Source organism: Centroberyx gerrardi, chromosome 20, assembly GCF_048128805.1.
Source record: "Centroberyx gerrardi isolate f3 chromosome 20, fCenGer3.hap1.cur.20231027, whole genome shotgun sequence".
In the NCBI taxonomy this organism is placed as follows: domain Eukaryota; kingdom Metazoa; phylum Chordata; class Actinopteri; order Beryciformes; family Berycidae; genus Centroberyx; species Centroberyx gerrardi.
In genome coordinates, this window is record NC_136016.1 from 12,053,078 (window position 1) to 12,076,352 (window position 23,275).

The 23,275-nt window shown below is 40.6% G+C and overlaps 2 protein-coding genes across 2 annotated transcripts in view; both read left to right on the forward strand.

The window, feature by feature from the left end:
- Positions 1-854: 854 nt before the first annotated feature.
- Positions 855-10,217, forward strand: psmd11b (proteasome 26S subunit, non-ATPase 11b). Its single transcript, XM_071910060.2, has 13 exons — positions 855-953; positions 1,981-2,082; positions 2,318-2,514; positions 3,220-3,277; positions 3,760-3,954; positions 4,917-5,061; positions 5,372-5,432; positions 5,968-6,030; positions 6,301-6,426; positions 7,684-7,719; positions 7,834-7,885; positions 8,023-8,165; positions 8,811-10,217. The coding sequence occupies exons 1-12, from the start codon at positions 863-865 to the stop codon at positions 8,163-8,165; spliced, it is 1,269 nt and encodes a 422-aa protein (XP_071766161.1). The 5' UTR covers positions 855-862; the 3' UTR covers positions 8,811-10,217.
- Positions 10,218-11,484: 1,267 nt separating this feature from the next.
- LOC139920130 (vesicle-fusing ATPase-like) overlaps positions 11,485-23,275 on the forward strand; it is a 29,022-nt gene continuing 17,231 nt past the window's right edge. Inside the window, exons 1-8 of the mRNA XM_071910059.2 lie at positions 11,485-11,580; positions 15,396-15,481; positions 16,559-16,655; positions 17,714-17,753; positions 20,504-20,670; positions 20,811-20,915; positions 21,485-21,560; positions 22,463-22,618. Coding sequence (XP_071766160.1) covers positions 11,569-11,580; positions 15,396-15,481; positions 16,559-16,655; positions 17,714-17,753; positions 20,504-20,670; positions 20,811-20,915; positions 21,485-21,560; positions 22,463-22,618 — 739 coding nt within the window. The 5' untranslated portion in view covers positions 11,485-11,568. The remainder of the gene's footprint in view (positions 11,581-15,395; positions 15,482-16,558; positions 16,656-17,713; positions 17,754-20,503; positions 20,671-20,810; positions 20,916-21,484; positions 21,561-22,462; positions 22,619-23,275) is intronic.

The following is a 23,275-nucleotide window of genomic DNA, read 5'->3' on the forward strand; positions in this document are numbered from 1 at the left end:
TTCTGTGGCACTCAGTAGTGACTGAGGTATTGTTTTTAATCTTCTATGGTATCACTATGATATTCGTGTAACATTCGTATAGGGACTTCGAGTATGCCTGTGGTACTAAATAATGACTTTATAGGGACTTTGTCGTATTTTATGGCATTTTTATCTTTATTTTTATGGTATCATATAATATTCCTATAGGGGAACTGCATTTCTGTAGCACTCAATAGTGACTTTATACTGACCTTGTCATATAATTTTATAGGTATCAGTACAGTATTCCTATAATATTCTTGTTGGGACTTGTTATGACCTTATCATATTTTATGATTTTATTTTTCTTTTACGGTATCACCTAATATTCATATAGGAGTACAGTAGGGACTTATGCCTATACCTACTCAATAGTGAGTTAATAGTAGGATTAGACTAATATAGCTATAAATTTGACAATATATCGGGCAGATATTGAGCTTTCATTATATATTGGATATATGCCAATCATGTGAACCGCTGGCAATATGATGGAGGGTTGTTCCTGATCACAACTACTGTAGCCTATATCAAAACAGTCTGTAAAACCTGCAATGAAATATTATTTTTTTCACATCATATTCTTTCATTTAATTGTTCAATAATGTTTTTTGTGCTATGGCCAGCTTCAATACAAAAATATCGGTGTCAGCCGTCAAAAACCTATGTAGGTCGAACCTTATTACGCACCTGGACTGACCTGGACGAGCTCCGTTTGATATAACTACATTTCCCAAATGTCTGTAAATCCCGACATGCAAGTAGTGTGGTGACGTAATGTACGCTACGTAACGTCGCCCTCGCACGTAGTTTTCATACAAGCAGCATTTGAATAAGGAAGATGGCGGCTGCAGCAGTGGTTGAATTTCAGAGAGCTCAGTCTCTCATTAGCACGGATCGCAACGCCTCTATCGATATCCTCCACTCAATAGGTAAGTGCTAAAAGGGGCTTTTGATGAACACTATTCTTCTGACATTTCTCAAACAGTGATAGGTTGCTAGGTTAGCTTGCTAGCCTGTGCTGTTCATTGGCAAGAGCCGGTCCGTGTGCCGTGCTGACTCACTGTTGAATGGTGGGATAACAGTAACAGCTAGTGGTAGTTAGTTAGCTAGTTAGCATTTTTGCTAACATTAGGCCTGTCGTGATTAACAAGCAAATATGTAACGTTTCTCAGTAATGTTATGTTTTAGGCAAGCTAAATAGGTCTCATGTTGTTGTGTTGTTTATAGCAGTTCCCAAGCTAACTAACTAGCAAATGTGAACGTGCTAGCTAGCCAGGTTAGCTTGATAACTGTTGTAGCTAACGTCGTTAGCTTGTTGTCAAAAGCTTCTGACCCATCCCAGCCAGCACAGTAATAGACTGCTGTCAGGCAAAGTGAAAGGAGATTTAATGCTAACCTGTTTAGCTAGCCAATGAGAGAAATGGAATAATTAGCTAAGGAACGTATGCATGTTTGTGATCACACACAATGACAAGCCAATGGAAATGACTAACAATCAGCTGTAAGGAGCAAGCTAACATTCCCCATTGGCGTGTCCTCAAATTGCCTTGTCACATTAGCCTACTAGCTGACAAGCTGGCCTGCTACAATCTTTGTTCCTCTGACAGTTTGAAACATTTTGACACACAACAAATGGCTGTCAGATTGTAGTGAGGGCTTATTATGGATTAATACGAGTTAAGCTATATCAGATTCTGCCACACCATAAACCCTGTAGTGGGACTAACCCAACATAGGATTTCCAAAGCTTTAAAAGTCCCTAACAGTGACAGGATGCCCTCTGAGTAAATAAAATTAATCTCTCACTTTGACATCCAGACTATTTAAAACACACTTGTTGTTGTGTCGTGGGGATTCAAAGGAAAGAAACCCACAACCCATAGTTTTAGAAACACTGTATCACCACACTAGTTTTTTTTTCAGACCCAATATTAACTTGTTGCCTTGCCCCATCAGTGAGGAGAGATGTTCAAGAGAATGATGAGGAAGCTGTCAGGGTTAAAGAACAGAGCATCCTGGAGCTGGGGACACTCCTGGCCAAGACGGGACAGGCTGCAGGTAAGCTGTCGCTCTCTCAAGCAGGTTTTGATTGACAAGTTGTTGTTTTTAGCAGAGTTTCCAACTCCCTCACATTTCAATCATTTACCACAGTTGCTTGATTTTCTTTAACTTGTTAATTAAGCCCAATTAATAATAATTAAACAGAGCTCATGCCCGCTTGCTGATGTTATGGTATGTACTTTTTCACTTTCTGAGATAATCTCATCATATTTCCTGTCATGGTGGTCTCCAGAACTAGGGGGTCTGCTGAAATTTGTGAGGCCTTTCCTGATCTCTATCAGCAAGGCCAAGGCGGCCCGGCTGGTCCGTTCTCTGCTGGACCTCTTTCTTGATATGGAGGCAGCAACAGGACAAGAGGTGGAGCTGTGTCTTGAATGCATTGAGTGGGCCAAGGCCGAGAAGAGGACCTTCCTACGACAGGCTTTGGAGGTAAGCAGGTTTAGAGAGGCAAATTTTTACCACAGGTGGAGAGGGAGGAGGACATTGGTGCAACAATGCCAGTACAGGACTAGACCAAGAACTATTAACAGAGAAATGTCTATGCAGAAGTACACTTTATCAGTTGTTGCAAAATTGGATGGGACAATGACATTTCGTTAGACTGATAAGTTTTAAAAATGTACAGATTGTTGTTTTTTACTGATGAACAATTTCCCAATTGTTGAATGTTGAATAAAATAGCATGACTAAAATGGGTAAGATCAACAAAAACCTTCATATTACTACTCTGTACTTAAAGTATAGCAATCCACTTGGACGTCACCAAAAGAAAAATAAACGAAACAAGGCTTTCTTTATGATCTTTCAAGTTTTCCTTTCAAGCAAATGAGGTAATAGCCTACATGAGCTGCTGGGTCAAAGTTCAAGAAATTTTCATGTTGTCAAACTGTTGACAATTTGAGCTTGACAAAGTCACAGTTCACTTGGAATTTCCATGGATTTTTTGTATAATTTGAACACCATCTCACCTGGCACATTGGAGCACACTCCCAAATGCACAGCTGTGTGCTTCTGCCACACTGGTTGGGTACCTGCTGATAGACTGTGCGATAATGTATTGACATATGCCTATCTGGAGGTAAGCTTAAGCTTACGGCACACCTGTCTAACAGCAATCTCCCCTGTCTCTCCTAGGCGCGACTGATCTCACTCTATTTTGACACCAAAAGATACCAGGAGGCCTTGGCGCTTGGTGAGTGACTACTCTGGTTGTATGGACAGACCGGAATTTTTTCTTTTTGGGGGATGGCAGCATCTGTCTTCTGCTGCAAAGGCCTTACTAAGAATGTGGACATTGTTATGTGGCCTGACTTATTTATCATCAAACATACATACCTCACAGAACATGATGTACAACCAAGTAACACTTATTTCAATAAAAAGTCAACTTTGATAAGTTGCCTATTATTCCTACAATCTTCCTCCACCTAAATACACCATGAGAGAGACGTGTTACTAGGTGGAACATACGTGTGCCGAATTTACTAATGTATATTATTCAGTTGACTTGACATTCTCTAACTTACAAAGAGAGAACAGTACAGATCAGAACTAGAAGGTATTGTGCATTTACCCCGTAGCTGTTCACTGAGCTGCCGTGAGAGTTTCGTACAAAGTTATTACAACAGTTAATGCGCATGACATTAATTCTCCCTCTCTCTTTCTTTTCTTCAGGCTCCCAGTTGCTCCAGGAGCTGAAGAAGATGGATGACAAAGCTCTGCTGGTGGAGGTTCAGCTGCTGGAGAGTAAGACATACCACGCCCTCAGTAACTTGCCCAAGGCCCGCGCAGCCCTCACCTCAGCCAGGACCACCGCCAATGCCATCTACTGTCCCCCAAAGCTCCAGGCAGCGCTGGACATGCAGTCAGGTCAGATGTCTTCCCCAGCCTCCTTTCCAAAGCACACATGGGTCAAACAGTGGTTGCAATTCCTAGTGTTTGTGTGGAGTACCAGGACCATTTCAAGATACACTTATGCTGTCTCCATGGGGCACAGGTTGAGAAACATTACCCTAAAAGAATATTTGATGTCATTTAAACACTGGATAAACATGTTCAATTTTTTTCTCACATATAAAAATGGTGTGATTGTGTAAATCTTAGTCACAGTGTGTTGCATAATGGTACACTTGAGCTGTTCTTGAGCTGTTGAATTGTGATTGCGCAATGTTGTGCGCCACTAGGAGGTATCATCCTTAAACAAAAAACAATAATTATGAATGTCAAAAATATAATAAATTGGCCTATACAGTAAAGTTTTAACTCAAAACTTCCAACAAGTGACTTATTCCCTCATCAGTGACTCTGCTCATCTTACATTAGCAGTCATCTCACAAGTCAGACAGTATGTGTTTACCAGTCTGAAGGAGGAAGAGCTGTGCTATGAAGCATGATGGTACCATGTTTATTCAGGACATTACAGCACAATAGTGGATTGAAAAAGATATTGGCTCATGGCTAACGCTGCTTTAATGTGCAACATTATGATTAAGAGGTCTTAGGCAATTAAAGTCAGTACATGGCCCACATTTCTAAACACATTTTGCAGAAATCCTCCCCCGCTAGAAGAGACACGAACGGCATTCTATAATGCTAACTCTCCTTTTAAATCTCATTTACTGTTTCTTGCTTGTGAAACACAGAGGTAACAGAGAAACATTGCAGAGTTTTAAACTTTTTTAGCATGTTACGGCCCCCAAATTGCCTAATTTAATGTTGATGTTTCCAGCTCAGCAAGTGTCTCCAATTTTTGTTGACATTACAAAAGTGACTGATGCACTTTAATTAGTTCTTCAAGTTCACTTTTAACTTTAAACCCTCTGTTGTTGCAGGGATCATCCATGCGGCAGAGGAGAAGGACTGGAAGACGGCCTACTCCTACTTCTTCGAGGCCTTCGAGGGCTACGACTCCATCGACAGCCCCAGAGCCATCACAGCACTCAAATACATGCTTCTCTGCAAGATTGTGCTCAACTTGTGAGTGACGCTAAAAACTCAATGGACCATGTTTTATTATTTGAAATTCAATTAGCTTTCTGTGTTTGATTTGTCTTGCCTGGTACACCGTTTGGATTGCTCCAAAAGTGAATGGCCTGATACTGTATATCACTATGTTATTCTGCATTAATTTTTAAGCCACTTGCCTATACCTGTCGATGCTGCTGGCAATATTTACATCTATCATGCATCAGCATGTTGCCTTTGTGTCATGACCTTTCATTTGATATGAGTTTTGGGATGTAGCTGTCTTCTGATTTGTTTGTTTTCTGTTACCTTTCTGTTTCAGACCAGAGGAGGTGCAATCCCTGATCAGCGGTAAACTGGCCCTGCGGTACGCCGGACGCCAGGCAAGAACTTCTCATTCTTTACTCATAGTAGACCAGGGCAAAATAGCAGTTGAATTTGTTTCAAACACACATTGAGGTGCATGACATGGACAAAAAATAATTGGATTTTTTTTCTTGAATATTTTTATACACCGCTTTTTTCTTTTAAACTTTTGAAAGGAAAAAAAAAAGCAAAATTAACGATGAAGTTGAAATGGTGATGCACAGTGTTTGCCCTGTTTTAATAGAATAAAACACGTGCAACTTTATTTGTAAGGCAGGAATTCTGCACAAAAACCCTTGCCTTGTTTTAAAGACTATCTGAAACGCATGATTAAAAGAAAAAATACTGCTTCTTGCACTTTTGAAACTGCATTTGTCAATATTGCAGTTTTCCTATTTTTGGTTGGATTGTTCTGTCCAGATCATTCTCAAAGCAGATGTCCTTTCCTGCACTTAGTAGACATCTTTCAGCTCTGTACGGGTAAACAAGATCACTTAGCTTTTCTCTCTAGAGTGACGCCTCCATTTCCTCATTCTGTCTTTCTCACTCCAGACAGATGCACTGAAATGTGTTGCCCAGGCCAGCAAGAACAGATCATTAGCAGACTTTGAAAAGGTAAGAACCTTTTTAGTCAGATCAAATCTATGTTAATGGATTTTCATGCTGATGTGGCAAGCTCCATTCAGCCTTACATGGTCTCATTTTCTCTTCTGGCTCTGCCCTCCTCCTTAGCTGGGTGATATGTGCAATACAGACAGAAATTACCTTTTGTTAGCCGCTATTTTTAACAAGTCGTATGTAGTATGCTTCAGCACAAATTGCCTCTCTGTGAGGGCATTTTAAGTTGTTTTTTTTTTTTTTAAGTGAAAGTTGTGCGTCTTCCAGGCTCTAACAGAGTACAGAGCAGAGTTGAGGGACGACCCCATTATCAGCACTCACCTGGCCAAGCTGTATGACAACCTGCTGGAACAGAATCTCATCCGAGTCATCGAGCCCTTCTCCAGAGTACAGGTGAGGACCAGCTTGGCCTAGCTTTACAAAGGAATCTCGCCACTATGACACTGGACAACGGAGCAGTCATGATGGGTTTTAGTCCATGAATGTTAGGATTTTCGTATACCTCAACATTGTCTCAATTGGCTTACATCTTAGCACAAAGGCTGTCTTTGGACTGCATTAGTCTTACCAGGGGAGGTCTGGTGATGGTCTGGGAGGTCTGGTGTTACTATTACCAGGGGAGGTCTGGCGATAGGTAATTTTACCTCGGGACCATGGGAATTTTATCCTGTCTGGAATGAACATGTCAGTTATTTTCTCCTGCTACCCTGGTAAAAATTCCAACTGAAATTATTTATTATATTTTGAGTTAACTGTGACGTCCTGGGAATCCTGTCCGGATCATCATCTAGTGTTTTTACCGATTTGCACACCTGGATTCAAGAGCCATATAAGTAGCATCACTTAGCATGTAGCATCGCTCTTCAGGGTAGGTTAGCTGATTAATGATCCCCGTGGGGAAATTGTCATTGCAGCAGCAGCAAAAATAATAGGATTCAGCAGGGGAAAAGACAAATGGAACATAAGCACACAAAAGGAAAATAAAATGAGCAATACATGGAAGAGAGTGCATTTAAACACAGTTTGGTGCCAAGAAAATAGTGGAAAAGAGTGCAGGAGCTGCTGCATCTAGCAGTACAATGACTTCTAAAGTAACTAAAGTGACTAATAAAGGAACTAAAGTGATCTTGGTGCTAAGACGCCTTTAGGAAACTGGTCTGGCCCAGAATCATCCTGTAAAGGGAAGATTGGTGTGCCAGTCACTGGATGTTGTATCTTGAATAATGGGGGATCTATGGCTTTAACTTTAAACATCAGTTCAAACATGGGTATTTCAGTAACTGCAATCAGTGGAAATTCAGTAACTTTTTCAGACATGTAGGTGATATTTGAGGGGGAGGGACATGTTGGCCTTGAGGTAGAGAGGCTGACCAATACCAGAAGGTTCCTGCTTTAATCCCTGAGCCAGAGGTGCTTTAGTTCCCTTGACCAAGTCACTGAACCCCAAACAGCTCCAGGGGTGCTGCACTGCAGGCAGCCCTGCACTCTGACCTCTGATGAAAAACACATTTGAAGATGGCTATGTTTATATCTAAAAGGGATATGTGGAAATAAATGCCAGTTACCTCTTGTAAATGATATTCATAATCACTATACAGAGCCACAATAGATTATACTCTGTGTTTAATTTCCTTTTCTGTCTGTTTTCAGATAGAACACATATCAGGCCTCATCAAACTGTCAAAGGTATGGATGTTTCTGTTGTTCCAAGTGTTTTTTGTTTATTGTTGAAATCAACATTACTTTTATCGCTTCAAATGTATGTGTATAATGTTTTTTATTTTATTTATGTAATTTTAGGGGGATGTTGAGAGGAAATTATCACAGATGATCCTGGATAAGAAGTTTCACGGTAAGTGAAATTGTCTGCTCCATAACGGACTAAATGTCTGTTCCTGTAAAAATTAGCAACATGTACAGTATGTCTGTAGGGAGAGAGTCAATGGTGTACTGTAATATTTCTAAGTACCTTTCATGACACTACTGCAGGAATCCTTGACCAAGGTGAAGGTGTCTTGATCATATTTGAGGAGCCCCCAGTGGACAAAACCTACGAAGCAGCCCTGGAAACCATTCAGAATATGAGCAAAGTCGTGGATTCACTCTACAACAAAGCCAAGAAGCTAACATAGGTAAGGATATTGCATGAGGTGCATTTACATGTTACTGTTTTAATGTAAACTTTTATGCCAGGACCAGTGGGTGAAATGTGGTTTGTAACAAAATGCCTTTGTTTTCTTCAAAATGTTCCAAAGAGTGATAAAATATTCCTTTTGGCCTAGTGGCATATATTAAGTATACTTTGATTATATTTCCAAAGTTATATTGAGATGTCTTGCTCATTGACAAGCCATATTAACAAACCCCATAAGACTTAAGGAGCTATTGCCTACTCAAGACATTCCTACTTAATCAATGCTACCATTGCTTGCTTGCTACCATTCTTGCATATTACATTTCAGTTTTGGGCCACAAGTCACAAAGTGTAGTCACCCCTGATCCAGGGCTTTTGTATAGTCTGTTTCAATTAAAAAGGGACACTGAATCAACCAAATATTGCCAAATACTATAGTACAAGGTGAATCAAGGTGTGTCATAATGCTTTTTTAAAAAACCTTTATTCCTGACATATGAAAGCTCAATTTGTTTTAACCCCATGGCTTTCATTAGAGTGGATAAAGGTAATTGATTTTGGACAACAAAACTCTTTTCATCCAAAGATCATGGCAGCTTCCTGTCTCCCTTCTCTGCTCATTACATGTTTTTCCTATCCTCAGAACAAATGGTGACCACAGCAGTGCAGTGGAAGAACTGTGTGTGTGTGACCAGCGTGTGTAACATTTTAAGAAGGGGACAAGGGAGAGCGACAAAAGTCCCACAAACTGCAACAAACAGGATTCCCCCATCAAAGTTCCCCCTCTCCCTCAATGGACAATTTCATCACTTCTCTTCTTGTCTTTTTTTTTTTCCTCTTTCATTTTGATATCCATTCAGGATTCTGTATAACACTCAGCGGCCAGAGCAGGCCATCAGGGAATATTGTACAACCACAATAAAAAGATTAACAAGTTAAAGTATACATATATGTTTATATCTCCTATAGAATAGATGTTGGGCTTTCAAAGCCTTAAACTGACTCCACTGCAACCTCAAAGGTGCAACATCGACCTCGGGAGCCTCCGGCCCTGCTACTAACTGTACATGCAGGGACCAGGCTTTCTCTTTCTTCTGGTTCATATCTTTCAGAAGCACATTGTTCAGTTTTTGGAAGGTTAGGATTCTCCTTGGGATACTCTGGCAATTGAATTTTGGTCAAAGAGCTCCCTCTAGCTCTTAGGTTTTTGCTCACCATATCAATGCCAACAGTCAGTCTTCATTGTATTTCAAATAGCCGTTAAATTCAGTTTATTTGGTTTGCATTTTTTGTTTGTAAGTCTAAAAAAAGAAAATCTAATTGATTGCCCCATTTCTGCCCCCCTACTCACATAAGTACATAGAGCAGATAGGATGCCATTTCACCACAGGTGCCCCTTTTTTGCCCTTCTGTTTGCCTCAACGTTTGGGTGCAATATAAATTAGGGGTGCAGAAGTGGAGATATATTCATTGCCTCTGAGCTTCTATGTCTTATCCCCGAGTGAGCAATTCTCCATTGTTAGTTTCTAGCACTAGTGTGGTATGCTAGTAACCAAACAATTTGTATGGTTTTGATTTTTTGTTTTGTTTTCATTTATAAAGTCATTTTCAAAATAAATATTTTGTATTTTAAGAATTTTGTCTTGCCTTTTGCAAAAAAAAAAAAAAAATCACTGATTTGTGGTGATTTGACCTGGTAACTGTTTGATTGGCTACTTACCTATGGTGTTTTGATGGTAAGAAGACTTTGGGGTTCTGTGTTGAAAAGGTGTCTTCTTTTGAAATGGACCTTAGGATGGGAGTGTGACCTTAAATGTGTACAACACTGGGGAGGAAATGTGCCTCTAGTTTCATATCTATGGAAAATCAAAGGGAAGATATGTAGGCAGTAAGAAAGAATCCTTACTAAAATCAGCCCACAGGAATTGAGATGTTAACACTGTATGAAATGTGGAATTCACTTCAGATTCTCTTCCTCCTGTTGGTAAATTGGTCACCTGATTGAAAAAGCCACATCACATCAAAGGGCATTAAATCACAGTTTAAATGACAGCTTTGGATTGTCTTTTATTTTGATTTTTACACAAAGCAATGTAAATTTGTTGTTTACCTAGCCCAAAATTGTCAGACTTGGGGAAAAGGGCATGGATTTTACTGTATAGCACCATGTTTATCAAGGCTGGCTTCCTCAGAGCTGGGTTTCAGCGAGAAGAGCATCTGTGGACCGTTGTAGCCCAATGTGCATCGATGGCATTAACGCCTCGATGCTTTTTGAGAACCAGGCCCTGTTTTCCATTTCTCAGTTCAGATGATGTTTTATTGCAGGATCAGTTTGTGTTTCTCTTCTTTGTACCACAGTGCTCAGACAAGTGCCATAAATTGCAGAAAAGGTTTCTTTTTTTTTTCTTTGTTTCCCTCAGAGCCATGACAAGAAGCACAGTCACGTCATTATAACACTTTCATTTCACAACTCGGAGGTGTTCATAGCTGTGTTCTGCCTATTTTAGGACAAGGAAGTTTTAGGGAAGATCAGTTCCCTAAATTGCAATTACAAGCCTCAAATATTCTGCCATCAAGAGAAGCCTGTTGGATTTGATGCCCTTCTGTATTTGTGTATACAAAGGTACAGCTTCTTTTCACCGTGTCCCATGTTATCCAAAATAAAGACATCCCTTCGCTTCTCTAATTCAAATTAAATGTTTTACTATGATTCACATTCTACAAATTTGTAATATAGCCCGTTAGCCATTCACTGCTTCATTTTTGTTTTACAAACCAAAAATAAAGTATTGTTGCTTGTTTTGGATTTCTATACACATCAGTATCAAATGTGCAAGCGGTTCTTGCTGACCAACAATTACCAAGTCTAGCTATCTGATGTTCAGATGAGTTCAAATAAAATCTTTTTTTTTTTTGTCAAATGTCTTGTCATTTAAATGCGCTTGGAAAGTATTAGCCTACAAGTTTTTTTTAAGGCTTCAGTAATTACAGATGATATCGATATATTATTTGAATAATTGTAAATAAAAGACCTGAGCCAACTGTACTGACAGCACCTAATTGTCATGTATTTCCAGAGGGGAGCAGGGTGCAGTAAGCATTAATGTATATGTATGTATTTATATGAGGGTGGAGACATTGAATGGATATTTGAATTTGAAGTTGCACGCTCATGTCATGTATGATTTTTAAAATGATCAGTCCCATGAAATAAATGAAGATTGGCTCCAGAGAGGCGTTTCTCCTTTCCTCCCTCCCGCGCGTCATGTGCGTGATGACATCACCACAGGAGATCCCGCCCCCCCCACAACGTCCCATCCGAGTTCAGCTCTGCGGTTGTTCTGTCAGCACAACGTTTATGCTGAATTGCACTTGAACGTTCAGGGGGAAAAAACATAAAGATGGCCGGTCGGGTGAGTTTACTTTAAACAAATATCATAATTGAGACACAAGTACGAACCAAAACAGTGAATTTAAAACGTAACGCATACTTGAAGGACTAGAAGCTTTTTTTTTTTTTTTTTTTTTTTTTTTAATACCTAGCGTAAGCCAGCACAGCACTAGCCTGTGTGGCAGAATGGGACGTCATTCAAAACTCAGCCCGGAAGACGAATGGAGTATCTTATGACTGCTCAGACTTCTGTTGTAATGTTAGTACTGTTGCTCCAGCGGCAAATGAGTACACGTACTAGCATATGTGGGCAACTGAGCAGTCAAAAAGTCAATAAATTGTGTTGCAGATTGTGTTGTTGTTGCTGCAAAGGGCTGAAAAATTAGCCCGAGCTAAAGCTAAAACAATGATGACACTGAAAGCTGAAATGAGGGAAGCATAGTATTAAATGGGTCTAGTGAAAGAAAGGAGTTGAGCAGTTTAACAAAGTGAATAAATGTTGAATGCACCATTCAGTCGTACATCAGTGGTCTTTTCAATGTAGCTGCGGTGTTCAGTGTTGACCATGACAGTGTAAACAAAGTGTGTGTGTGTGTGTGTGTGTGTGTGTGTGTGAGAGAGTGTGTGTGTTTTTTGTACGTCCCTTAATGCACTCTGCAGCTGTCCCCGAATGTAATTATGAGTGTCATCTTCAGTATGATCTAACATACATTCATTAAATTAAATCAAGGCCAGGCTTTTCTTAGCAGCATGCTGTGATGATACAGAGCATTGTCCAGATCATGGTCACCATGAGCAGTGCAGAGGCCTTTCTGCAGCTCATCCAGGCTATACTGTCCGTTTGAGCTGATTGCACCAGAACAAGGAATGCCCTTTACACAATCTCTGCCACATAGAACAACTTCCTTAAACAGTGTCATTCGTTTGTCAGTGCTATTAGAAAGATTTTGGCTTAAGGGGAATACAGGCCACAATTCATGGGTAACATTTTGAGGCAAAGTAGACAAGCAGTTTTGCCAGCAGTTTTTGACAAACAAATTTGTATCCCTATTTGCCAATCCCCTTTCCTACTACTATCTTCCTACTATCTCCACTAGCTCTAAAAAAATTACCTCTCAAGAGATCTGACCCTGCCAGGCCAGCAGTCCAGCGTCTTTGTGAAAGGCAACAGGCTGAGAATTATTGTGGCTTCTGGGAGGTCCCGGCTAGCCTAGATGTTGAAATGCTGGAACTAGGCTAGCTTTGATGTTTGGGAAATATAGGCCAGTAGTGATTCTCTCTTGGTTTGCTGTGGTCTAATTAGCATATTGGAATGAGACCATATGAGGATTGATTTTGTGTGGCAGTTTCTTAGAAAGGATTAATTAGACAGTGCTTTTCTTCTAATGTTAAATGATTGGGTTGGCACAGCAGTCACATAGGCCTCAGCCTATCTGATGCCGTAGGGTTAGGGTAGTGAAACACCTGCTGTGTGATTTTTATTTTTCTTCTATATGATGATGCTACGTGGGCTAATTGGGATTCTAAAATATGACGTAGATGTAGACCTAACCCAAAAAGGACTTGTTTCTATAACTATTTATTATTATTACTTGATTACAAAGCTATTTATTAAGCCCTCTTAATACTTTTCAGCTATACAAGGTTAAATTTAACCCACAGGACCAGCTAAGCTTATACCTATTGCTGCATTGATATTTTTTTGTAAATAGAAAGCAGGTTGGCACTGAATAGCCATGGTGACTGGAGTGCTTTTGCCATAATTAATTCATGTTGGCTTCATCCAAAACAGCATACTATGGAGTTTTCTACCTCACAGCCATTAGCCAGTGGTCTTGCGATCAATATTCAGAAGATAGACGGGAGGTCACCATGTTTGCTCAGTATAGCTTATGGAAGACTAGACATATGGATTTAAAGTAGGCGTTCATTCATCATTTGGCCTGCATTGTGAGCTCGGCTTCACTCTGCCCTCAGTTGATATTTGTATCTCATTGCAATGAATCATGATGCTGCCTGCTTCAACATAGCTATTGTGACACTGATTCACATAGCTATTAGCTAATATCCCTAATTGTCACTAATCAATAATGCAACACTCCCATAAGGATTTGCTGCTATCTGCTAGTAGTAGCGCAAGTTAGGCCCTTCAGTATTTAATTCAGTGAATTGAACTTTTCTTTTAGTGTGGGTACAGCAGGATCAGTCCTGCTGTAAGTAAGAGTGGGAAGAAGCAATTCAGTGGCAACAGAGGCAGCAGAGTGGAACAGCTTCCCTCCGAGTATGAATGAGGTTACAATATAGGATCTTGTTAAGCCTTATCGTATTCTTCCTAAGGCGCTACTGGCTTAAAACACTAAGGAATCGTTTTCATAAGTCAGTAAGGCTAAGCAGAGTAATGCATTAACTTTGGGAAATTCAATAAGTCCAGTGTCTACAGCACATAATGGTGTCCCCGCAGATTACCAGCAGTGTTGATTGCTAAATCACCACTATTTCCCCTATCACTGTTATCCATCACATTCTGTGGAGAAGTGAGCCAGCAGCTCTGCAATACTGCTATGTGTGTGTGTGTGTGTGTGTATTTCAAGGGAACTATGAGGGAGGTTATCCTCTTTTTTTGACAGTACTAATCAGGTTTCTTAGATTAAGACTATCTTAATGATTGTTTTAGAGAGCAGAAGCTTACCTTACATTTAATCCTAAGTGACTGCCTGTAAAGAATTCCTTTTTAAAGACAGTGAGCCCTAAAGTTGCCCCAAAGTTGGTCAAGGCTATGCAATTTGGAAGTGGACCATCATTTGGTCATTTTGACCATTAAACCTTGTCTGAAGACGAGATATACTGGTAGAGCTTAGTATACAATAGCGCTAAAGGTCTAATGAATCCTCTATAGACGCTTTAGCAGTGTGGAAAGAGATCACCATGGCAACCTTCAGAATCTGCTTTTCTCTAAAGCCGGACTACTGTTTGGAAATCTATAGGGAGAGACTGCATACATTGTGAATCATTATCCAGTAGGTTGTAACCAATGGCAATATTCAGGAGTAGTAGGTCATGAACTATACTAGCAAATTTTCTTTGCCCCCTTTCCATCACTTTTCCAAACATAACGTTTCTCATAAGTTGCAAGGAAATAGATTTTAGAGGCCTAAGCAAGGACTATAAATTGTCGGCTATGTGTGTGTGAATAATTATTCCATGCACCATGCTTAGCTTACTTGAATTTCGACTAGCCAGAATTGAAGCTGACAACCACATCTGTTACATTAGTATTAGTTTAACAGCTTTATCCTTGACTGTCGTTGCCTCACAACTTTTGTTTGATTTAAAGCAACAATCTCAGCAACCCAGGAACAATTAATCAATGCCTCTAATTCCTTCAGTCTGGTGAAGGTGCATCTCTCTGTCTCCCATCTGTCTCCCTCCCTCCCTTCCTCTCTCCCTCCCAGGGATTCGTATTAGGCAAATGCCTGTTCCTGTAAACACTTTTATGTCCAAACAAATAAGCTAGAGTGGCAGGATGAAGCTGCAAATGCCCACTGTCATTGAACTTGTTTATCTGTGGGCAGCGCTCTGGAAAAGGCATTTAATTTTTCAAGCACATATTGGTTCTTATAGTGAGGTTGAATTGGTCAAGTCAAAGCAGGTTTATTTATCCCTTCATCAGTTAAAGCTATTGAATAATGGGCAGAATATCGGGTATCAGCAGCTTCAATACAAATATAGATCGGTATCAATTTTTAAAACCCATATCAGTCAAAGCCTAATATTGTCTATAGGAATCCGTACCTCAGTTGAGTTATTGCCTGTTTTTTCTGTCTCTCATGTTTCCAGACTATGCAAGCGGCTCGCTGCCCGACAGACGAACTGTCACTGACCAACTGTGCCGTCATCAGTGAGAAGGAGCAGCAGTTTGACCAGTGAGTGGGATTTCCTCTGAATGTGTGTGTTGTTGACACGTGTGACTGTGTGACTTTTCACCTTGTTGGCTAATTCTCCCTATCATAACATATGCAAAGTATTTATTGTCTAATTTTTATATCAACATCCCATTACGTTTACTTCCTGGAAAACAGTGTATTTTTAGTTGTTACTTCATGGTGTAGCAGTAGGCATACTTAAAAATTCCTAGCAATAATAAAACCCTGTTTCCTTTTCCTCATGGTTGCATCCTGGCAACTGCAATTGATTCATTTTGAAGAATTCAGGCTTTTTGACAGCTCAAGATTATGCGCAAAGCATTTCACAGTGGATTGCTTCACCAACTACACCCCCACCCCCCCCAACCACCCCCCCAACTACCCCCCCGTGTTATGTCCCGCCCCAACATCCTGTTTCAACCAGAAATACGTCAAATTACAGAAGCAAGTCACCGTTGGAATGCTGTTTCTTGTGACTTTAACCTGTCCTTTGTGATTGTGTGTGCATATGAGTGCATGCAGGTTGTATGTGTGTGTTTGTGATGGTTTGAGACGGCGGCAGATTAAGCTGCAGGTAGCACTAGCAATGTCATTTCACGGCTGGTTGGCTCACAGAGGAGGCACTGAGATGAGATGCTCCCTGCTCTGACAATAGTCTTGACATTATTTCAAAGCTCCGCTGGGCAATGATGTGAAAAGAAAGCAAATAGAGGCTCTGTCAGCGCCTAGCTAGACCCTCCAAAGTGTTGGAATCTTTCAAGGGAAATTTTTGTAGTGAAAAGGTTAGAAAAATGGAGTTGAGGCTGGAAGAAAAAGCCTGACTGACTGCAAAAAGTCTGCAAAAGTTGAAGGGGGAAGTGACTGACTAATGCTCACCTCCCTCAACAACTACTGTCAAGGCAAGAAGACAAAGACAGTGGTCTATGTATGCTGGGTTGACTGAGCATAGACTACTTGTTCACAAATGTGCTCATATATAAAATTGACTTGTCCTTTTGCTAATCAAAATTGGTGCATAGACATCTAAACATCATCTTTTCCTCTCTCTCTCTCTCTCTCTTATTCATCTCAATGCAGACATGTGACCGTGCGCAATCTAACCCACAAGTATGTGTTCACCGTGAAGACCCACCCCAGTGTTGTCCCAGGGACCATCGCCTTCAGCCTACCACAGGTAGGCTTCCCGCCTTGTTTAACCACAGCAGAATGTCCCCCGCCACATGTTCCCAACAATATATGTCTTCTGGCACCTGTTGGTAGCTGTGTATCGTCACCAAACGGTTCTTTTTTCTCTGCAGACAACATCAAGATTATTTTGCTAGACAGAATTAATGAAAATGTATTGTTTTTAGGCATATGTATCTACAACCTGAACTCATTGCTCCCACTATATTGAAATACCACTACATCTCATAAGTCTTTCAAAGTGATATATTTAGTTACTAGGTGATATTCACAGTTCTCCTTTACGAAACACCTATGAACACTTGTACATTGTGTTGAAGGCAGCCAGCTGTTGACAACCCATCTGTTTTTCTAGGAGCGCTGCACTGTCTGTTTTTAACCTTGATATCGATATGTGAACTGATGTTCTCTAAGCCAAGTTCTTAGCTGTCCGGCCTTGTTTTCTGTGGGCTCTTTGCATGCACCTTTCTCTCTCTGTTTGTCTCAATCTGTCTGTTACTGCTTTTTCCTCTTTCACCTTGCCTGTCTCTGCCTGCTTCCTCCGTCTATAAACTTGGCAGCCGCAACGGCACACAGGTACTACTGTAACCTCCTCACAGTGGTCTTATTTTATGACAAGAGTTTATATTTCCCATTGATTGATCCGGTGTTTGACATGGCAGGCACCAGTGATGACCATCTCTCATGCACAATTAGTTCATGAAAGCAGTAAACTGAACATTAAAGATGTTGAAATATGGATTTGAGTTATACTTTTCAACCTACAGGATAAGAAATGTTGTGAAATAAGACCATGTCAGAGAGGAATGTTACACTACTGTCTCTGTCAGAAACGCCTATTGGTGTTAATTGTGAATGTAGCTGTCCTGTGTCTATTAGCTTTGTACAGTTTCTGGGAGATCTGTCAACGCCTTGTTGCTGGGTCACCAGATGACACAAATAGTAACCCTGTTGTCCCTCTAGTTATTTGTTCCATTGCTTTAACTCAATACAAGGGAAATGGTGACCTGTGGAACTGAATCCATCACTTCTTTTTTCTCTTTTCAGAGAAAATGGGCAGGCCTGTCCATTGGTCAAGAGGTGGAAGGTAAGACTGATGATTTAAGTTGTGTAATTATCAATCCATTATACCGGAGGCGCTTACGGTCAGCGTGGCAGGTCAGGCACTTTAACTGTCAAATGGCAGTAAAGGACGCCTACAGATTTTCTTGTGAATCAACCCTGTAGCATGCAGTATAGATCCACATGGAGAGGCAAGCTAAGCGGGCAAATCTGCATGCCATCTGACCCAGGCATATTTAGACTGGCAGTGAACCAAACCACAGCAACTGTTTTGTGTTTCTGTTAGCCTGTCACAGTGTTGGCATTATCAACCTCGCTGTCATATTTGGCTGCCTCTGCTGTTGACAGACTGTAAAATGGTAGGAATTCATAAATATTTATTACAAACAGGCATAAAAAGAGAGTGCAAGCTAGACTGCAAGATAGCAAGGTCTGAAATTAACACCTGCCAAGTGGTGATAAAAATGTATCTTTGGCAGATAAATTAACAAGGGTCACCTGCCATATTGGCTGGTAACTTTTTAAGATGATACCATAATGCTTTAAAATGCTCTCCTAATTTGAATTCTGTTGCACTTCACAATGACATATCCGAGTAAACAAAGTATCTGATTCTATACTGTACATAAAAATAGCATTGAAAACAGATAGGTTGACATATTTCTGTGAAACATGTACAATGAATGATTATTTTGGCCGTAAAAATCATTCTTGGTGTTTACCAGCCCTTGGCAGGTGAGCCAAAAAGTAAATTTTGCGCACAAGGTAGTATCGCCGGCGAGTTAGTTGTTGAGTTAGGTTACCTTGAAGTATCCAGATGGCGCATGTGTATCTACTGGAGGACACCTTTGATTGTTCCAGGAATCTGACGGCCTTTCAGCCCTTCACCATGACTGCTGTTGATTATCACCTCTATTGATCGTCGGTGCTTGTCGGCGCTTCTCTCTTATCACCGGGGACCAGATCGCACGCTGAGCCGCCGGTTCCTGGCCACAGTAAAAACACAAGAGCTCAGACATCAAATCAAACCTCCAGACATGCAACTGAAACATGGCTGACTTTAAAGGCTACAGGCTTTCTCTCTGCCAGAAAAACACCAATTAAATGGAGCCCTGCAATCTCTCTCACTATAATGTTGACTTCAGAAGCCCATATATTGCAGATTATTAATGATAGAGGGAGGTGGGGGGTTTAGCTATTATTTAGATGTCTCAGAGGGTGGAGGAGACATGATTTATCCAGCACAGGGAGAGACGGTATAATAATATCGGTGGGTGGTGACACTGCACATCTGTCTCAAAGGTTGGCCAGCCGCCAGAGGAAGAGAAAGCCTATTCTTTGATATAACACATAGCTCAGTCCCCTTAGGCCAAATGCCCACAATGATGGGCCCCCATTATGGCAGTGCCTGCATATCAGGAGTGAAAAGGAGGAATGAAAATATGATCCACTGGGTATGAAAACGAACAGGCTTCATGATACCTTTATCATTCTTGACAGGCTCTTTTTCATCCGCTCTGAAAAGCCACCTGTTAAGCCTGAGTGAAACAGTGAAAGATGGTTCTTTTTATCATTTCATCAAAGGAATGATCTCTCCTTACTGTCTGTTTAAAGGAATGGGACTGCACTCGACAAAGAAAACACATTTAAATATTTAATTCATTTTCATGATGGATAGAATGTTTTTGGCACTGACCTTCATCACTGTCTCCTTGCTGTTTTCAAGCAGCTAGCTAAGCGTGTATAATGATTTGTGTGTCGGTGTCACGGGTGTAATTTTCATCATTTTCCGGCACCCATGCAAATGTCGACGCAACCTGGAAATGAGCTGCTAATGCCTCATTTCCATAATAGACGCTGTGCCTAACACAAAGTGCAGTGTGAAGATATGCAGACTGTTAGCAGAGCAAGTAACATTCAGTGCGTCGCTGAGCTTTCTGCCACGAAAAAAACCTGTGCACCATGTCTGCAGCTCTGTTAGATAAGCCAATTAGACCTCTATTTTAGTAATCACACTGCTACTTGAAATCTTTTCTGTATTCCTCTCAAGCCACACACTGTGCGATTATAGCAGCCTGCTAATGAGGCATTTATTCTTTTGGTAACCATTCCAAATGTACTAATGAGCTCAGAACACGCTGTTCAATTTGTGTCTGATTGAACATAATTGGACCATAGATGTTGTAGATATTGGTAGTTATGCCATAGCAATGAACTTGAAAGCTTGAGACTGTACTGCATTAGACTGCATTCAAATTGTTCCTCGAAATGGCTGCTGCACGTACAAGCTGAACAATTCGACTATAGCTATTGGTGAAGCTAATGTAATAAGCGCTAAAACAACGGTAATAAGTTACGTAAAAGAGTGGGATGAAGTCAAGATCTGACTGATGCCATACAATGTTGCATCCCCAAACCCCTCTTCACTTTGTTTCACTTTATTTTAGAGCTGTACTATATACAGTATGTCATATTCAAGAGGACCCACAGGAACAAGTCCAATAAGAGTGGACACCGTGTGACTCAGACGATTTATTATTAATTAGGCCACCACACACAAATGTACAAGACACGGGTTGAAATCCTTTGCCTTGGTTTTCCTCAGAGGCTTTCTCTTAGCTACCCAATCCCGTAAAATTTGGTTTAGGACAACAATTTGGTGCTTCATAACTTCAACATACTGTACCTTGTAGTGCCCACTTCAAGTCCAAGTTGAGGAGAGGAGCTGTTGTGTTAACTCAAAATCTCCCCATCCTTTGTCTCTTCTCCCTGTAGTAACCAACTACAAGTTTGACAAGTCCAAACAGTGTGTCAGTGCCATGACGGTGGAAATTGACTTTCTGCAGAAGAAGAACGTGGACAGCAACCCCTATGACTCCGACAAGATGGCCGCCGAGTTCGTCCAGCACTTCAACAACCAGGCCTTCAGTGTTGGCCAGCAGGTGCTTGGGGCGGCGAGGGACAGTGAGGCTCGTTGGAAGCCTCACTAGTCTCCCATTCACTGTCATTGGATAGTGTTTTGTTTTGAGATACAGCATCCTCATCTCCTAACTTGTGTTTTGCTCCCTGTGGTTCATTCTAGCTGGTGTTTAATTTCTGTGATAAGCTGTTTGGCTTGCTGATAAAGGATATTGAGGCCATGGACCCCAGCATCCTTAAGGGGGATCATGCTGGCAAGAAACCGAAGGTACCTGGAGAATATGTATTATTGTCCCATGATGCTCACGCACACCATGTCACCACACCATTAGAAGCCTCTATTTATAGCACGGAAGTCATTAGGATTAATGAACAAAATGTGTTTGCTCCCTCCCCAGGTAATTAGTTAAGAATACTCATAGTGTTACCTTTCCATAGATTCTCATATCCTTCTTTTTTTCTATTTTCTTCCGTTCCAGTTGGATGTCACCATACAATTTCTAGTACATTACCTATAAAAGAGCAGTAGTCATTGTGGTTAAGCCTCCCTAGCTTTTGTTAGGTCACTTATATAAAACATTGCGCTCAATAAATATCTCCAATGCACAAGCTCCTTTCTTTGTTATTCTACACTCTCAGAGCACTAGTGATTTAACTGTGTATATTTTAATGGTATGTATTGTGTATATTGTCTAATATCAGATCTTTCTTGCATATCATTGTTCCATTGATCTTATGTTTGTCAACTCACTAAGGCAAGTTCTTTGTACATGAAACATGTAATTGTTAATTGAACTGGGTCCTGATTCCGATCTTTTTTTGTTTGTCTTTCATTAGATTGAGATTGCTTTGTTGCTGGGCAACAGCCAGGTGATTTTCGAGAAGGCTGAGAGCTCATCGCTAACTCTGGTTGGTGAGTGTCAACAGCAGACCTGGCTGTAATAGCAGTTAACTATTTTTCACCTGTTGAGGAAAAAAAAATCAGGAGCATTTCATCTCAAGTAGTTGTGAATATTTGAATGCTTGAAATAGTTTTTAGCCCTGGTCTACTCAGAAAAGATTCCACCACTTGACAGCTTATGTCTAAATGACTATTTCTTCTTATATCCGCAGACTAATGTATTTAATTGCACTCCATTGCTGAATGTTAATTAGAGCTGCTGAAGCTGACAGGATGATCATCTTTACAGCCTGACAAATCCACAGGATAGAGAGCTGTTATAAACACTTCAGGCCTGGCACTGATTTAATGAAGCAAAATAAATGTGTTTACAAGGCAAAGCGAGTAACATGCAGCTGCTGCTGACCGTTTCATTGGCTGACAGTGTTTTCTCACTATAAAACCACAAGGGGGCAGCCAGCGCACATTTTTGCATGGCTTCTTTTCCCTCTCACATTTTTATTAGGAGTAGTATAAACGTTTTACTGTGCAATGACCGCTTCACATGCAGTTTATCTTTTATAACAAGGGATTATTTAGATTTGAGGATACATTCTGATCATATGAATATTGCAATTTTTTATTCCATGAATGATTGGTACAATGAAACATTTTAAGTTCATTGCTGTAATTGCTATTCATTTAGGGACTCAAAATGTCTCTCATGAAAGCCTCCCATAACTGTTTAATAGTAGAAAGAAATTGCAGAAAAAAAAACAGAGCACCACTGGGATACACATATCAGTAGGTGGAAGCGCTTTAGTAGTCAGGTTTTCAACTGAATCAAAAACAACAGGACCAGGGTTCTCATTTTTAAATAGAAAATGGCATTGACATTTGAGTAATTTAAAAATATTTTTGTATTCTCCCTACAGGGAAGGCTAAGACCAGGGAGTCTCGCCAGTCCATCATCAGCCCAGACTGGAACTTTGAGAGGATGGGCATCGGCGGCCTGGACAAGGAGTTTTCTGACATCTTCCGCAGAGCCTTCGCCTCCCGAGTCTTCCCTCCGGACATAGTAGAGCAAATGGGTGAGTTCCACTTTCGTTTGCTCTTATCCTTCCACTTTCTCTATAGTCTCGCAAGTCAGGTGATCATCTCACAAGATTGCCTGGATGGCAAGGAAATTCTCTCTGTACATTGCAGATAGTTTCTCTTTGCCAATCATTTCCATCTCCCATTCATCATCTACGGCTTTACTTGAAGACGTGCTTAATTTTTTTTTTTTGCTCCGTTTCCTTCTAATGTTTTTTTCATAACCCACAATTTATGACCATACCTTTCATCACATCCTTTCCATTAACCATGATTTATCATTCAGATATTTGATACAGGGGCACAGAGCCGTTCCTCAGCATACTAAATGTCAACAGCATGAACCACAGCACAAGGGGCTGCAATTAGTAGAAAACAGATGATTTTTTCTGAGGATCACTGTTGGCAACATTCAAGCTGAGCATAAAGTTGTCTCTCTCCAAACTGGGAACCTGTGTTTCAGCATGCATCGGGTTGTCTTATAAGTTAGTGTTAGATGGGATTAGTAATGCCTGCCAAAACTAATCACTGTTTTCAGTTATTAAGTTCAGCTTGTGTTGAATCCCTAAATCAATATTATTGGACACACAGCTTTGAGTAATTCCTTTGAGAAATGCATCATTATCTAAATCAGCGAAACCCGCAATCCGCAG